The sequence below is a fragment of the Apteryx mantelli genome, chromosome 4 (genome assembly GCF_036417845.1).
Source record: "Apteryx mantelli isolate bAptMan1 chromosome 4, bAptMan1.hap1, whole genome shotgun sequence".
Lineage (NCBI taxonomy): Eukaryota > Metazoa > Chordata > Aves > Apterygiformes > Apterygidae > Apteryx > Apteryx mantelli.
The window spans coordinates 55,001,663-55,019,743 of record NC_089981.1 but is presented as its reverse complement, the minus strand read 5'-3'; the positions used below and the strand labels follow the sequence as shown (position 1 = coordinate 55,019,743).

The 18,081-nt window shown below is 35.5% G+C and overlaps 1 protein-coding gene across 3 annotated transcripts in view; it reads left to right on the top strand.

Annotated features, from left to right (window-relative positions):
- The window catches only part of SPRED1 (sprouty related EVH1 domain containing 1), a 63,177-nt gene that overhangs the window by 34,971 nt on the left and 10,125 nt on the right, over positions 1 to 18,081 (top strand). For 2 of the 3 annotated variants that reach the window (XM_013940438.2, XM_067296648.1), the window contains exons 3-5: positions 7,872 to 8,040; positions 9,337 to 9,386; positions 17,734 to 17,892. In XM_013940438.2, the coding sequence (XP_013795892.1) occupies positions 7,872 to 8,040; positions 9,337 to 9,386; positions 17,734 to 17,892 (378 nt within the window). The remainder of the gene's footprint in view (positions 1 to 7,871; positions 8,041 to 9,336; positions 9,387 to 17,733; positions 17,893 to 18,081) is intronic. The other variant, XM_067296647.1, reaches the window with a different exon arrangement.

The window sequence follows — 18,081 nt, the reverse complement described above, 5'->3', positions numbered from 1 at the left end:
GGGAAATGGAGAAAGCACAAAATCTCCATCTTAATGACTTTTGCCAAGGACTTGCTCTTTCCTGCCAATAACCTACAACTTCTGCGTAAGCTTAAAAGGTAGAATTACTTCTTATATTGTACTGCTAATTCTTTTTCAAGCATACCAACTTCTCCCCTGAGGCAGGACTGCTGAGTTTTCTGCCTTGACTGTGACTGTTGTAGGAAGAAAGCATATAAATAGAAATTCTGCTGACTCAGTTGTTTCAGCGAGGCGTAGTGCTATTAGCAGAGTACCCTGTGTTGCTGCACAGCTATGTGCACCTGCAGATCTTTCCTCACTTTGCAGTAGTTCCCTTTAGAACTTTTTAGCCTTTTTTGAGGATATTTTTGAGGCACTTACTTGCACTTAGAAATACTTGACAATTTTCTCTAATTCTTAATACTTTCAACTTTCACAGCTTGGCTTCAGAATCTAAGGGGAATTAAATGCTCAGGATAGAAGGCTGATTTAATGATTCCCCAGAATGCATATGAAAGTGTTGTAACCATCAGTGTCCTGAGCCGTTGGTGTCCTCTCTCCTGATCCCCCTGGACAGGCATTGTTAGGTTTCCACTTCTGGTAGAAGACTAAATTCCTTTGCTCCTCTTCCTGTCCAAAATTCAGATTGTATTAGTAAAAATATGTTTTCTAAACCTTTATACTCCTAAACAGGTTGGATTTTTTTGTCTTTTCTTGTTTGTTTGTTTGTTTGTTTTCCCCCAGCTGTTGACCTACTAGTCTGTCAGGACAGATTTTGATCTTACTACAGTTCTATGAAGTTGCTGTTTGAAGTCAGGCCCTCAAAAACAGAGGATAAGAGGATAGGAAGAAGTGCAAGCAAGAAGAACATTTGTCCAGTGTGTATTGAATAAAGTTCAGGAAACTGGCAAACATATACAGAGTAGTGCTGTGAGAAGAATACTGCAGAGCCAGTGATGCTGGCAGAGTAAAACAGTAAAAGGAAGCTGTATATGCATATATTTCCTGAGACTTCAAATGAAGTGTTTCTAATCAAAAGCTAATGAATTAACAATGAAGTTGCACAGGGTAATTTAAGACACCTGTTGGCATAAAAGAAACAAGATCCTACACTAGGGTATATGAGGGTATCCTGAGGTCGTGGTACTCTTCCAGGGAGATGGTAGCAGCGCCTGGGAAGAGAAATCCTGTTAGATAAGGATCAAGTCACTGATCCTAAAACTGTTTTGGTCTTTATGCTTGCTATATAACTAATTGTTTTAAGGATATTTTTGTGGATTCCTCATTCAAACGCAATTTTTAACACCTCTGCTTTTTTAGTCCACATTTATTTATTGGTAATATTTATTGGGGTTTTTTTAGTCCAAGTAGAATTGACGGTTGACTTGTTTTTCCCATCTACCAGAGAAATATAAGATGAGGAAACATAATTGTTCCAACGAAAAGAATGGAGAAGGCTGTGTTCCCTGAGAGGCAACCCTCAAAGAGGGGTTAGAAGATTACTTCAGTGACATAAAATGCTTTTAAAAAAAAAAATAAATAAAAATGAAAGTAATTACAGGTCTACCTTGTATTCTCTATTGAGTAGGGACAAAATATCTAGATCACCTTCTGATTCTGAGTAAGAATTATGTTGAATATTAATCTACTGTTTCCATAGTCAAACATCACTCTAATCTAGCCTTAGGATGGGCCCCTGTGTGTAAAATGCTATACCTGAATAATCTTTGAAATTAGCCATATACTGTTTTGTTTAGTTGGTTTGCCATTGTATTTCCAAAGAGAAAGTCACAATACTGTTTTACAAAGAAGCTTTCTAAACTATTTTTAATATTTCAGTTATTAAGACTTTAAGCGCATGTTGTCTCGTTGGCTTCGAGGATGTTTCATCTGTTTTAGTATCCTAAAGTCATTATGGTTTGGTCAGCTGGACTGCAGATTCCTTTATTCACATTTTTGCTTTGTAAAAAGATACACACAGATTCCAAAAATACTTTTATGGATTTTAAAAAAAAGCAATTCTAATAAATGGAGCATTTTTTTCCTCAAGTCACTTTATGCATAGTTAAAGTATATTTATAACTGGACTATATTTTGATTTCCTCTAGCCAGGAAGTCTTTTGTGAATTGGCACTGCTTCCACAGGAGATGTAGAAATTCCCTTATCCTGGAGAAACCTACAGCATGCAGCTTGGAGCGCTTTTCTACTAGATGGGGAAACATGGGTTTTGAAATAGCTTGGGCTAGAGAGAGCAAACAGAATTCACATCTACGGCTTTTACCTAAGATAAGGAAATCATAAGCTTGCCAGATAAGAGGACAATGTTGTTGTTCATCCTTATGTTTCAATGGAAAAATACAGTTTATTCCAGTGCATCTCGAAATCCATAGTTAAGGTATTTGGAGGCATCTTCCAGCAGACTCGAAAGGAATGAGATATCTTTTGTCTTGCTGTTTCTTGTAAACTAGCCTGAATTGTTTCTCATCCAAGTGCTGCTCCCAACCGTACCGTCAGTTTCAGTTCCCTTCTGAAGTGCCAGATGTCTCCCTGTATTTTATAGGATATGTGGGCATTTAATTGAAGACTGTAGATCTCAGTCTGTAAGTCAGGCCAATAAATTAAATACTTGGGCACTGAACATCAAAATATTGAAGTTTGCTATTGCAGTGGCCATGGGGGCAAGTGAGGTGTTCTTTATATGCCTGAGAATTAGGTTACTATCAGCACTATCATGAACCAACTTCAATTATATACAGAACTTTCAAAATTGCATAGAATACTTATTTTAAATATCTGCTGGGGTTGAAGAAAAAGCATCTTAGTCATCTGAGAAGAAAAACAAAGTGGTAGCACTATTGAATTAATTTAGGAGAGGGGCTGCTCACTGCTAGTTTACCCAGCTTGTTTAGATCTGTGTTGGAATGTAAAGTCACTTCACAAAATACCCTTCACATAATTACACATTTCCTCCTCTGTTATACAGACCTTCCTAGATCCGGCTCCAGCCTGTCTGTTTGGAACAATTACACTCCGTCCTAACCCGGTCAGCTCTGCTGCTCTGTTTGGCTGGGTTTACGCTGGCTCAATTCTAGCTTAATATCAGCAGCATTAAACATACGTTAGGCTCAAGCGTATGGGTTCTTAGACTTTGAATTTTACTTCTTTGAATGACAAGTCTATTAGACTTCTCTGTGCTGCCTTATGCTCTTCTCCAGTCCTTTGCTATGCAAATTTTTATTGAAAAAGCAACTAGTATCTTTTGACTCATCAGTCAAGAGTGACAAGTCAAAGGTTAAAATCTCTCTTTTGAAGAGTGGGTAACTGTGAATGAAGAAATACAAGACTGAAATGGAATATAAATACTGTTCTTTTCTGAAAATCTGCTTTCTGAGGACTTAATACTTCATTTACTAGGTTAGTCTTTTAGAATTGGCTTTAAAGTTTGGGAAATGATGGATTACCATACTTGTGCCAGAATTTTGATTAAATTTGAAAGCAGCATATGATTCTATGATAAAATAAATTCATAGAAAATGAAAACTTAAACAGGAACTCTACCCCAAATTGAAATAATCTTTTACTTTTTGTTAGCAATTTACAGAACTCTTTTAGTAAGTGGTCTTTGAGAATAGATGTTACAGTTTCTTTAATGGGCTAATAAACACTGTTTTTAATAACAGATCAGGTGTGCATATGTGTGTGTATGTATTATATACATGTTTTTTATATATGTATTTTTTATCTTTATATATACACACACATATGCATCCACACATTTCTAATAAGATATTTCCTGCTTCTAATATGTTATTTCCCTACAAGAAACAAGTAAACGAACCAACAAGGCTCTAGCCTTTTTTTCCTTTTCAGAAATGGATGCTGTAAAAGATAAGATACGCATGTTGATGACTTCAGCATGAAGCCTGCATCTAGAGTATTTGAAAGACATTGTCCACATAAGTGAGCTTGTCTCCAACCTTCCTGCTTCCTCCTGTCCACCAAAATCTTTGAGATCTGAGTTTATATGTTGAGGAGACAGAATTGAATGATTATCTGGGTCCCAGTCCCACAAATTTTAGCCTCTCTGCCCTTCTTGCTTTTGTAGGAGTTTCTCTACCCTTGTTTTTGGCAAATGCAGCCACGATGGCATTTAGCTGGCGTGAGATGCTCATGCAAACTTGCTGTTCTTCAGAATGTCTTCCACGTGGTTTTTTCCAAAGTGTTCAGAATAGAAGCTTTATAGCATTCATACATTCAATTCCTCTACATGTAGCTCTACAGACCTTTTTTGTAAGGTTGTAAAGACCCGAATCTCCAAAACAGTTGGAGAGAGTCCCAGGAGTTCACTCTGTCTTATCTCTCTGAGGAGACTCCCACAGATCATAAAGTTCAAGCCTACATTTTTATATATTTGGACAGATATGGCGGTTGTGACCCCTGAATTTTCAGATTGCCAGTGGTACTTGAGTAGTACTTTCTCAATTCTATTAAGATTGTCTAATATTGTTATGACCAGTTAGGTTTATTTATGACAAATGCTAGTCTACTTCAAAATATAAAAGCATTTGGTGGGCTCTGTCATTTCTCACTGTTTTTGGTGAGTCACTTTGGGAAGTATCTTGGCATATCCGTATCAGGAAGATAATATCACTTCTGCAAACTTTATTTCACTGTGGCATACAGTTGCACCCTCTGATGCGTAAATTGTCACAGTAGGTCAGACAAAAGAATGTGTCTTGCGTTTGTGCTGTCTTACTAATTTTACTTATGTTAGTAATGTCAATAGCCCCTTTTACTTAGTAGTAAAGATGGGCCAAAGGAGAGAATTTGAGTGCTGGACTGCTGATCATCCATACTGCTTGATTGTTAGCGCATTCTCTATCCCAGTTTAGGCCACTTCCAAGGGGCTGTCCCCGAGACGATGCCCAGGCCTAGTTTGAGACCTCTTGTGCTTGAGGGATTGTTCCCAGTGAACGCAACAGATGACAATATTTCAGGAAGCCTTGCACCCTGTTCAGTGTTATGCTGCACTGCGAGATGTGCAGGGCATGTCCTCCATTTCACATAATCAGTTCCCTATTCCGAGGGGCCTCAGTACAGTGATCATGCTATCTTACTTTTTGAATTAAAAAAAAAAAATGCACACAGAAATAATGTTGTAGGGTTGCGCGGGCATTGGTGGCACTAGGGCCGGATGCTCTGTAGCATGAATGTAGTCAGATCATGGTGCTTGGGCCCAAGACTAAAGAAAAGCTTTTGATTCTTGTTTGTGTTGGGGGGGGGGGAACAGATTTTTTTGTTGGTTGGGTTTTTTTAAGCAGGAAGGGCATATTCATCAAATTGAATGCTTATGTGTTTGTAGGTTTGGATGATGAATGACAAATTATGAGTCTCTATCTACATAAAATGCTGTAAGCTCTGGAAAGCACAACTAGAAACTAGTAAAAAAATATCTTGTCCCAGGATATAGAAACACTCAGTTATGGGATCTATTACCAAAACAGAAATTTGTATCAAATGCAGTTACTTTTTTTATATATATTTGTTTCCAAAATAAGACCTAGATAATGATACAAATATAGCCACCTTGTTACAAAATGTTTGTTTTGGAAATGAATGAGTTTGAAATTTAAGACTTAACGGATGTGTCTTGTCTACACAGGGCAAATAGTTTCTAATATCTTTCAAGAATGTGGGAATGTTTCAAGGTGGGAAAATTTATAGAAAAGTATTTCTGTGAGTAATTATGACATCATTAGTGTTGCCCTTAATGAGGTGCTGGATGCTATATTAACAAAGAGGTTTTTTCATTAAATAGTAGTATATAGATATGCCTCCCTGTGTATGCTTAGAGAAGTATGCTTTTGAGAATGCTTTGGAGTTCTGGGTGTCTGCAGACTCAGAAAAATAACCATATTGTTAACGGTACTGGTTTCCCTTTCCCAGGTTATATTTGGAGATATGTGGATTAGAATACTTCCCTCCCCACCATGATAGTTTGCTTTCTTCAGCATAAAAAGCTTTGACAGCATTGTTATTTAACAGGAAAATATTTGTTTTTGCAAACTATACACAAAGCATTTTTAAAAATATAAATGCCTTGGAGGATGGTGTGTGGGTGGTGTTCCCCCCGCACGCACTTGATTTTGGGCTCTGGTTCTGAGTTTTCTCTCAGGCGGGCTGGGCATAAAGTCTCTCCCATATGGATTCTTACATGTGTGATAATTTCTATAGTTTTGATGCATTTTAATACAACTGGTGCTGTAAATTTTTTCCCTTTCAATGCACTCACCACATATATGTCTGGTACTGGTTGGTCTGTTTTCATACAGCTTTTAAAACTGCCAAATGAGTTGTTAATTGTCCTGTAAAATTTGGTGTTTCTTTAAATCAAGCTAAAAGCAATTACAGTGTCGTATAGGAAATGATGTTTGTTTTATAGAATGTTAGTATTTGTGTGTGTTTTGTTTGTTTTTAAATCATAACTGCTAGCCAGTAAGGTTTTAGTGCAGTACTTTATCTTTGGTGCTACTGTCTTGCATCAATGTTTATTGTCCAGGTTTGAATTTTCAGTTTAAAGTGTCTAATTATACAGAAAAGAACCTTTGCCTTAAGATGGATTTACTTGTCCTCTCAGAGAGAGTGAACATGTGCTTTGTTTTTCTTCCATTCCATTTTCCCATGGATTTTGATTAACTCTTTTGGTAGCAGGTGTTCATTGAGGTACTATAAGAATCAGTGTTTTTGCTGTCAAACTTTACATCTCTTGTTCATATTTTGGTTAAAACTGCATGCAAAATGTAGTGCCAAAATTGTTGGTGTTTGAAATAGCAGAGGCCCAAAAAAAACCTAGACAAAGCGGTGATGTGAGAAGTCTTCATTTTGAACTACTCTTTTTAGGAGGAAGGAAGTTTTAATTCATCACAAGGAACAGAGTATGATTATTTAATGCAAATTAGAACTGGAGAATGATGATATTTTTGTTTTTGTTGCCGCAGCACCTTATCCTATGCATTTGCAGCATGCTTTCTTATTCGCCTTAATTTTTTAATCAAGAATTATTCAGCGTAACTGTGTTACAATATATTAATTTTCACTAGTAAATTAAATTTGCAAATATATTTTAAAAATTAAGCAAATTAAACTGGGGGAATGGTGTGAAGACTGTGACTTTTCTTCATTAATGAATGTGTTTGTTTCATATCTCAAGTGGTTTGGTAGCCAAATAATCTTGTATATTATTCCTAATTGCTGTTTTAATTGTAGATGAACATGAGCCGTAAGCATATTTATTAGGTACAAAGAGCTAGACGTATAAGAAATTTTCAGTTTTGATTGCTTTCAGTGTTTAAAACAGTTCTCCTGTATTTTCTTTTCAGTAGCCTTTCTGGGAGCAAGCTGAAGTGAAGCTGCCTGAGAGCAGCATGAAGTTAGTTCAGCACTCAATAATTCTGTAGAATAATTATACAAATAAAACTCCAAGCAATATAGTCACCCTTGATATCAGCACAATAATATTTTTTCAAGGTATATCTTATTTCCTTTGCCGAACCAATAGTAAATCAGTACTGACAAAAGTGCTGGTCTGCAAGTGTAAGTAACTTCTGAGGCTAGAAATATTCTCTCAACATAGGAATATGCAAAAGAATCGTGTCCCTAACCCATACTGCTATCTCAGCTACTGTTAGTGAAGAATTGGCCATAACGGAAACGAAGTTAAAATTACATCCTCATAATAGGAAGAAACTTTGCAGAGATTTTTACTTGCTCTTATGATATATGTTTCAGGTAATTCACAAAGACTCCCTTTTGTTCTCAAATTTGGTATATTAATCACTGATATCTTTTTCTCCTCTCTTATTTCTGGAAGGTGGTCTTGGAATGCACATTAAAGAAGGATCTCGTTTACAACAAAGTTACTCCTACTTTTTACCACTGGAAGATTGATGACAAAAAGTTTGGCCTCACATTTCAGAGTCCTGCTGATGCAAGAGCATTTGACAGAGGTATTCGGAGAGCAGTAGAGGATATTTCTCAAGGTATATATTCAGGTGGAGGAGTTGGAGGGCAGGGCTTGTGTGTTTATAAAGGAGCTAAAACTATGTAAAGTACTTCAATTTAATGCTGACAGTATTTAAAGATGTGGATTGATCCACAGCATATTGAAATTATAACAGATGTTTTTAAAATAGTACTTCTGGTGTTTCCAAAGCACCTTTCACCCAGGCGTCTTAGATTGTTTTACAGACCTCAATAAGGTAATTCCCAGAACATCCCTACATAATAAAGCATTGCCTCTCTTTTAGAGATGAGGAAAATGAGGACGCTAGAGAGCCTTACTCAGATCTTCTCAGAAGCTTGTTCTCAGAGTATAAACTACGAAGTTGAATGATTTGAGACCCATAGTTCTCTGCTTATCTGCTCATGCTTTCAGTTTATAGACTGACCTGTTTACTAACAGCTGACAAGGGAGTTCTGAGGACAGATTTGCATGGGGCTGAAGAATTTTCTCTAGTAGTAGTGTGGCTAACGGGTTCCAGAGCTTCACTGATCTCATGGAAAATAATGAACAAGCAAGAATATTGTAAAGCCTCAATTTTGAGATAAAAATAGGATAAATGTATTGCTAAGTGGGGAGAGGGAAGAGGAAGAAGAGAAGGGAACAGGTGTTTATTGAATAGAAAGAACGTTTCTTTCAGGCCTGTAAAAACCAACTCAAGGGAGAGTTTTGAAGAAAATATTCCATTTGTGCTATGAATTTAGGGGTTTTAATGTGCATTATAATAGCAAAAGGCAAAGCATGTGTTTTGAAGGAAGGTGCTTTTTGTCATACTAAAATGACTTCTTTTGAGTTGTGATGATACCATCATCCATATCCCTGCAAGAGAAATAATCAGAGAACATATAAGCACATACTTTTTCTTTTTTTAGGGTCTTACAGCTCCAATTTCTGCTGATTTCTAGCTTATAAATATAGCACAGCATGCATTCATGCTAACTAAAATGTGTCTGCCTTTAATTTTCAAAATGCTGTGTTAACAAGAATATGCTGCTTTGCTTCTGACTTTTGGTGACACTTTGGAAATGCTTGTACAAGAAAGGTGTGAACAAGATAAATAAGAATGTGTCTAGACATACTGAATAATACAGAAATTAGAAATGAAAGGTACTTATTAAAGTGAAGTTATGAGATACAATAATCCACTAATTTAAAAAGTGAACAAGTTTGTTAATATTATCTTAGGTGAATGCTGAAGGATGGAGTGGAGTACTGGAAGCAGTAAATGATAAATAAGAAGAACTTTGATTATTCTGTGTTTTCTATTTCTCTGTAGGTTATCCACCCTCCCAAAATGATGTTGAAGTAGCAGAAGACTGCTTTCAAGTAAGTATTTTAATTTTTGTATTAACTGTTAAGTTATTTTTGGAAGAAGATGTTTGAACAATTTTCTGTTAGCAAGAATAAACAAAATTGGAGCAGTAGCAGTTTTAAGTTTAATGATGTAAAAGAAGTTAAATTCCAGAAGATTTATCTAGAAAATTTATGATACTATCTGCCCTAAACTTAGTAGTGAATATTTGATCAATAGGATGATTAACCATCCTAAGATTCATTTTTGAGTTTAAAATGTCTGGTCTAGGTTACATGTCCTCTTAGCAGTCATGAGAATATGAAATATTCTTCTGAACGAAAATAGACGGGTGTCTCCCTCGCGCATGCGTGCGCTCGCTCGCGCTCTCTCTCTCTCTCTCTCTCTCATTTTTTTACATGTACATCCTGTTTGTTTTCCTAGAATTCAGCTTCTGACTCTATATGATTGGGATTGAAAAGATGCTGAGATAATGATTAAAAGAATCTAGTCTAAACCATGACAGAAGTTCAAATATTTTCTAAAAGCATGTACACTAAAGTTAAGCCACTTGATTAGATACAAATTTTTATCAATCTATCTTTGCATGATTTTTGAACAATTGCTGTAGGGCATAATGTCATTAGAGGTAATAACTTGCCTCTTTCTGTGCTTCCAAATTACAATACTTTACACAGGTTGTGTATCAAATACTACAGAACTGATGTATAGCAATACTCTGTAACATCCAAAAATCCATGTAATTAAAAATACAGTAATACAAACAAATATTAGGCATCCTTATGTACAGTAAATAGCTGTAATGTAACTGAGTAGAAAAATGCTTGCATCTATGCATGCTTGTCTCATTTTTCCTATTTACAGTTGCATGGAAAGTCTTGGCCTTATTCCTACACACATTCAGTTCACTTTTCAGATGTTCAGGTATTTAAATTAATATGAAGCTTATATAGAAACAAGCTGGCTCTGGGGTTTTAGAAAATATTCAGAAAACCAATGATATTCTTAAGCAGGTTCTTGAGGGAAAGGTTTTTGTCACTTATGCAATATTAAATTTTGATTCTGAATTTCCTATACCAGTATATGCAGCTTAAATCCTCTGCAACACAAAATCACCAAAATTATCAGACTGCTTTGAAGATACAGTTAAGAATCAAATTATATTATGGGACTGATAGTCCAGTATTTAAGAAAGGACTCTGCAGCGCAATGGCAGTACAGAAGTGTTTCCTGATTTATTTCCATTTTATGGAATAGGATGGATTTGTCCCTTTGTGTAGGTGTTGGCTATACAACCGACACTTGCTGTTGTTCTTTATTTACAGTGCTTTGTTTTAAGGCACTTTAAAGTTACTTTAAAAATCAGATATTGGTGGGTTTAAAATAGCAATGAGATTTTGACAGGGTGGAGAAAATGTGTGCCAAAGTTAATGCAACCCTTAATCAGCTTTTAAAAGATGTATTAATCCTTGCAATAAAGCATGGTTTCAACAATTAAGCAATTTCTACAGGCCTAATGAGATTAGAGGAAACAAATTGCCTCTTGATTATGCTGCTGAGTTATTCTATTTCTATACAGGAGTGCCAAAATTAAAGTAAATACCTGTGATTCTTTATACTTACAAACTTTGTTATTTGATGAAAAGCAGAGAAAAGTAAATTTACATCACATATTATATATACTTATAAATACAAACAATCCTGTTATGGAACTGCTGTTTAAATTAATTCTGTTACGTTCCAGACAGCAAAACATATTACATGACTTCACCATAATGCGCATGGTTTAATTGTGTATCCGTACTGTGGATAGATGATAAGAATTATCTGTTTTCTAGTGGCAAAAATTAGCCAATTTGTCTTTCCATATCTCTGCATAACAAAGTAAAATACATTATACTAGAATTGCCAGTAATGAATCCATAATTGAAGAGATACAGATGTAGAAATACTACAGCATTTTAGTTACAGGCAACAGGTCTACTCATTAAGAACAGTATTCTGGAAATACTAAATAATGGACATTCTCCTCCAAGTGGTTGATTCTGTTCCCCTTCCAAAGTAGATTTATTATTGAAAGTGGAACTTGATGTCCTAATATTTTTAATTTGAAAGAATAAAATCATTTCATTTAAAGATATTGTGCTATGTATTTGAAGAGTCATGTTGACTTCTTTTCCACACTATAATTTAAAAGATCTAATGCCTTTTTTCCTGTTTATTCTATAAGATATTCTCCCAAGTCTCTAGTAATATTTTTAATAGTGTGCTATTAAAAGTTTTAGATTATATGCACAATAGATGCATAGATATGCACAAGCATTTTGGTGAGTAGGTAGAGTGTTAAGAGATTGACACGTAAGTATAAAAAACATTCCAGTTGCCCCCATACACAGTATTGTTTCATCATAACAGATCTTCTAGAGCTGTCATTTATAACCTTTGATGAATGATTTACAAAAGATCAAGTAGTAGAGCTTATCCCTTATAATTCATAGTTTAAATAAAAATACTGAATAGCCGTAATTTTTTTCTAAAATAATAGAATATCAAAAAGAATAAAGAGTTTACTTTTCATAGCATGATTGTTTAATGTACTTATATTTCTATCTGTACCCTGCAGTTACTATCACATATATCAGAATTCTTCCAGGTCATTTCTTGATTCATTAGTTAGCATGGTAGATAAAGGTCCCCAGGATGTCATCAGGGTATATCTGAAGACATGAATTTCAAGGGGTCCTTGTCAGTTACATCACATACCATCCGAGTATTTTGCCTGTGCTGTTCTAAGCATCTTGTACAACAGGACTCCAGTATTTACTGCATACATTTGAACTATGAATGTATGTGTGAATTTATGTACTGTGTACATAAATTTGATTAACAGTTGTCTGGTTTTTAAAATCAAGATGATTAGCGATGAAGAAAGCAAGATATGCTTCATAAGTTATTCTGCTGGCTGGTTATACTCTGTGCTACAGAGAGCAAATAAAAAGATCCAAGTAATATCTGAACACGTATCTGAACACGCAGCCTTCTGATCCACAGTTAGGCACATTGCTGTTACACCTCAAGGCCTACCTGTAGAAAGTATTATCATGTTTCATAAATGTAGCAGATAGAAACACAGCAGTTGCCCGAGACATGTTTGCAACACTTTAAATGCAAATCCAGAAACTGAACTCATCTTGCGTTTTCTAGGCTTAAGTATTTTGCTCGCAATATTTTATCTTGGGTCACTGGATTTGTTTATATTCTTTAAACAGAATCTCACAAAGAAAGCATCCTTACTGAAGATCAAATGTGTCATTTTCAGAAGACATAGCTTTGTAGCTTCTTCAGATGCTCCGTTATTCAAAAATAATGATAAAATCTTAATATTAACATTTATGGGTGTCCATAGTTGCTCTTAAAGGTTGCTTGAATGATTAAAATAACAAGTTGTTAAATGAACAAACTATGTGCAAATTGCTCATATTGTTAAATACCCCTTAGTCTTACTAGATTAACTTGAAATAGAAACACATAAATCGGTTAGTGCAGAGCTAACTGATTACTTGCAATGTTTGTAAACAGACGTTGGGAATATATATGTATATATATTCATCTATATGGGGTTGTATACTGGGAATTTGTTATGGGAGGAGGTTTGGATTTTTTTGGTATGAAAACAGGAGTTCTGATGCACTAGACAAGCAGCTTATTTAAATCAGTTTGCTTGTTTGTTCAAATACTAGCTCAGGTTTTCTGCTATCTAATATAAACTTACTACTCTAGAACTGATCTCGCTTAACTGAGAAATGTAAAAAATAGAATCAAGAATTTTCCTAGAAGTAAATCTAAGTAGAGAAAATCTACATCTCATACATTTAAGATATTTTTATGGAGCTTTTGGAAACTGAAATGCATAACTCTTAATTTTGAGTATTGAAGAATGCAGTAGTTGAGCCTTAATTTCTGCCAATTTTTGTTGGTTCACACATTAGTGTGATTTGTAGGCCCCAGCACTTTTTAACAGTTTTGAAGTAATAAGAAATGGAGCACTTCTGCTCTTGAGTTTACTACTGTTTGTGGGGGAAAAAAAATGAAATCTGGTAAATTATAAGGGGAGGGGAAAAAAAGTTTGACTGGCTTGTTATTTCAGAAATAGGTATGGCTGGGTTTTTGCCAAAATGGAGGAGGGGAAGGCCTACAACTTAAACATGCTGCCTTAAGTGGTTTTGGTGCAGGCAAGGAAGACATAAATGGTTCATGTGCCTTTTTGTAAATACACTGTTCAGTGAGAATTCAATTTATTTTGTCTACAAATGAAGCTTTGCCCAAGTTTTATTTAAAAAAAAAAAATTTAACATTATGAAATAATTTGACATTGAAATAATTGACATTGTGAAATAATTTACACATGACACTATATTGCTTATACAGAGGAAAAAGTACTACATGATAAAACACTAAAGATTAACAGTAGGTAGTACACATTAATTAACTGTGTAGTTCCCAGAAATAAAAGTAATACTAATTTATATTACCATTTAAAATAAATCTAATTTATATGCTAAAATTCTGTAAGTTTTATTAGGCTTTTTGGTGGAGTAGTATTCAAAAATGAAGAGGACTTTTTTTTTTTTCCTTATCAGTATCCATAACAGGCTGTTTGCATCTCCCTCTCTCTCTTTGTTCAACAGAGTTATGTTTTCTGTTTTATTTTACTAGTTTCCTCTTTGGAATCCCTAGTCACCTCTGGTGTTCTTTATATATTCAGGTAGAACAGCTTTGGAGGAAATAATAGGTGTGTGAAATACCTTATTTTTTCCTTTAAACTGTATAAAACATTCAGACTAATCTGGGTAATATTTCAGGCCATGTCAGAAATACATACCTGATTTTAATAGAAGTTCTTTGCCAAATCTGAAAGTAATTGCTCCATCAGTCTTAGAAATAGCTAAAATAGAAGGAGGATACTTAAATGTTTTTGAAACCTATATCGTTTATTCACAAAAGAAAAAAAAAAAAAGTGGCCAAAAAGAAAACAAGCTCTTCTTGTGTTGGTTAACATCAAACTGCAGAATTTCAAGCCTCATGGGAAGTAAATACAAGAATTGGGATGCAACGAAAATGTAGTCTCATCCATCCTTCTGCGTAATCATTCAACTTACAGCAGAACATTTTTAAGTGTTTGCAGAACAATGTTGAATTGTCTCCCAGACTTAACTCTGGCAAACTGGGAGAAGGGGAGAAGTGAGGAGAGAAAACTTGAAGAGAAGAAGCTCAGTCTGGTTTTCATTTTCTCTACAGCTGTCATCTGGCTTTGAATTCTGCTGGAGAGCTACAGCTGGAGTCATTTTATAGCTTTACCCAGCATCCTTTTGCCTGCGCGCACAGAAATGTTTTAGTAGTCTTGGAAAAAAAGTCAAAGTATCTCTTAGCAACCATAGGACAGTAATTATTATACCAGCAGCTGGGAGCAAACCAGATTTCCGTTGTGCATTAAAAACTGGCGTAGGTTATTCAGTATCATCTGTAAAGTAACCTGTGCCAGTACTGTACTTTGCAGGCTGTGGTTAAAGGATATTGAATGTGGGCGGTGTAATTGCTTTGGACAGTAGAAAAGGGGAACGTGCACATTTGTGTTTGTGTGTAATATTCTGTATATTTAATATATAAAGCTTAGTTCTCATGGAAATTTTTACATGTTTGCTTTTTAATTAAAAGCATTTTCAGTACAATAATAGTTTTGTTTCTAGGGTTTCTCCCTTTTGATTGTTGGTATTTCCATTATAAATACAGATTTTAAGGTGTTTATAACCTTGTCGTAAAATGTTACATTGGAGTAGGAAGTGTTTGTCCAAAGAAAGCCTTTTTGATACTAATAAATGTGGTTTGGCTGTATCTAAACTGTTAGTTCAATTAAAAATGCAGAGTTCAGGATATTCATTTGGCATGTCTGTAGCTCTGAATAATGAATATCTCTAGGCTGAATAAGGTATTAAATGACCTCTTCCTCTTTTCCTCTTTTCTACTTTCTAAGCAATTTTATAAAAGCATTCCTTTATAATTGGTGTATATAGGGCACAAAGGCTTACTTAAGACTAAGGTTTACATTTTATACAACAGTATCTGACACTGCTAATTACCACTATAATAGGTGTTCAGTGCCTTTGTGCTTTTTTGGATGGTGTCGTTCTTCTCTACCAAGGGGAGAGAGTGTGTGTGTGTGCACACACGTGTGCACATGCCCTTTGGCTCCCTGTTCTCCTTCGTGTAGGTACCTTCTTTGGGAGGAAAAAGGTGTGAACCACCTGCAGGGACAGAAGACAGTGCAAGGTGTCGCAGGCCTTACCCAGGGGCAGGTATCCCATGGCAGGTACCCCATGAGCATCCACCTCCCCGCCCACCGCGGGAAGGAGCAGTAGTCATTTCTGCAGTTCCCTGGCCTTTTCTCTGGACCACTCAGATTCATAGGCGCTGTGGGGGTCCCAACTGGTTTTAAGGTTAGATAGTACTTTTCACTGTGGTTTCTATAAAATGGCTTTTAGCTGTTCAGTGCTTCCTAGCTTAAATGTTTACAAGCAGAAACGGTTTATAACATCACTCGAACCAAAAGCAGTTGCAAGTATTTCTTCTTCATTCTGAATGCAGGCAGCTCTCCTGTGGTTTGAATCAGTGTTTTGGAAGCTTTTCACACTACTGAGCAATGTACCTGCAAGAGGGCAGCTGCAGGATGTTTGATGATTCACTAATACTTGATGCTTTCTGCTCTTAAGATATGTATAACTCTCTGAAATCAAATTCTTGCTCATCATTATAACGTTATTTTGTACTCCTTTCCCAATAGTGTTTAACCAGAAAAATTATTTTTGACAAATACAGGACTTATTGCTTAGTAGTGTTGCCAGGCTCCAGGAGTGGTGAAAAGTAGTTTTGTTTGGAGTTTTACCTGTCTTTACAATTTTTCAACTGAATTTGACCCAACTGAGCTATCATCTTTCTTTTTGTGGTGTATACGTTCTCTGTTATTAAAGCTGATTGGGCACTTTTCACCTTACTCAGTTTTAATGTTCTTCTACTCAGTGTTTCCAAACATTATATAAATTCTCTCAGTAATGAGTTGATTTCTTTTCTCTTAAAGATTAGAAGCAGAGCAGCTAGGTTCTCTTTATCTAGATGTCTTAAAACTTGATACAGGAGGCTTTTAAATGCCCCAGGTGCTGATGTAATCCCAGAATAAGTTCCTATAGCTATTTTGATAATTGAAAGCTAAAGATTCAGTGTTAGTACTGAACCTGCCAAAATCTCCAGTTTGCTTCTGCCTCAGTAGTTTTCTGCAGTAATTTTTACTGTTTGCCCCTTTGATATTTTCCTGACCTATGCAAATCCTTATAATAAATCTTTAGAATAAAACTAAAACATTCTCATTGCTGGAAGTTGGTAATGCCAGAATTTGGTCAGTGCTATCACATGATGACAGCCAGTTAATTTTTACAGTGTCTCTCAATACAAATAAAACATTGTATGGTACATGTGTTTGGCAGCCTAATGGGATTTAATATCAGTACAATCCACTGTATCCCACGTATATCCCAGTCTTTTAAACTGAAAGAATCAGAACTGTTTATCTTTTGCATTCATTTCAGAAGATTGGTCATCTGCACTTACAAACCAATATTCCACCAAAACCCTTCCTTTTCCACTATTTTTATTCTGAATGGCATATGTCCTGCAGATACCTCATTATACATTGCTGCATGGTCTCATTTTGTATCCAATTGCCTGATGTAACCTTAATTTGAAAAAGACAGTCATTAGTTGTTTACACACTTGCTGTAATTGGCTGTTTTAACTGAACCAATATATGCTGAAACTGACTTTCCATTCCTTTCTCGTATTATAAGCTGATCTGTTAAGCAGTCTTGCCTTATAATTTATTAAAAGATCTGACTAGCTTTTGCCTTAGTTTGCCTTAGAATTTTTGGGTTTTTGGTTTTTTTTTTTTTTTTGGTCCAATTGTAAGTTGGTAAATATTGACAGCCTCATGGATAGTTAGAGTGTAATCTTAGAGACCGGGTTAAGCTCTCGTTCCTTAATGAGGTTTCTCATGTCTGATTTGGTAAGCAAGTGAGCTATAAAGGCCTCTGTCTCTAATGCCCGAGTTGTATATGCTCTGCAGAGAATGAACTCTTATTTTCCAAGGCTGATTCATAGAAAAGGAGTCACTTTTTAAAATACTTGTGTTTATAGGTGCCACTAACACATGATATAGAATATTAATGCATTTATATGCAAACTTGATATTTTTGGTAGTTTTTGTGTAAATGCAAAATCATTTCAAGGATAAAGCTAAGTTCTTGTGTATTCTAGGCTACTCAAGAAAATACTTCGAGTTCGTTAATGAAAGATCACCTTTTCCAACATGAAACTGTAGTAACCAGTGAACCTTACAACAGTTCAAATTTAAGGCCTTCAGCACTTGAGGATTTCAACTCAAGGAAAGCCTGTTTTTCTAGCCAGCCTAACCAGGTAAGACTACCAACAAAAGTAGTTCTGATTTTGTTTACTGTGTTAATTGCCCAGTATTTAGTTCCTGACAAAAGAACGCTTTCATTACAAGTCCCTGTTTGTAGCATTATACTCAACTTGCTTTGCAGACGAAATATTAAAGCATTATTATGGCAGAGGTAAAGCTTTGTGAAAATATTTGCCTGTGCT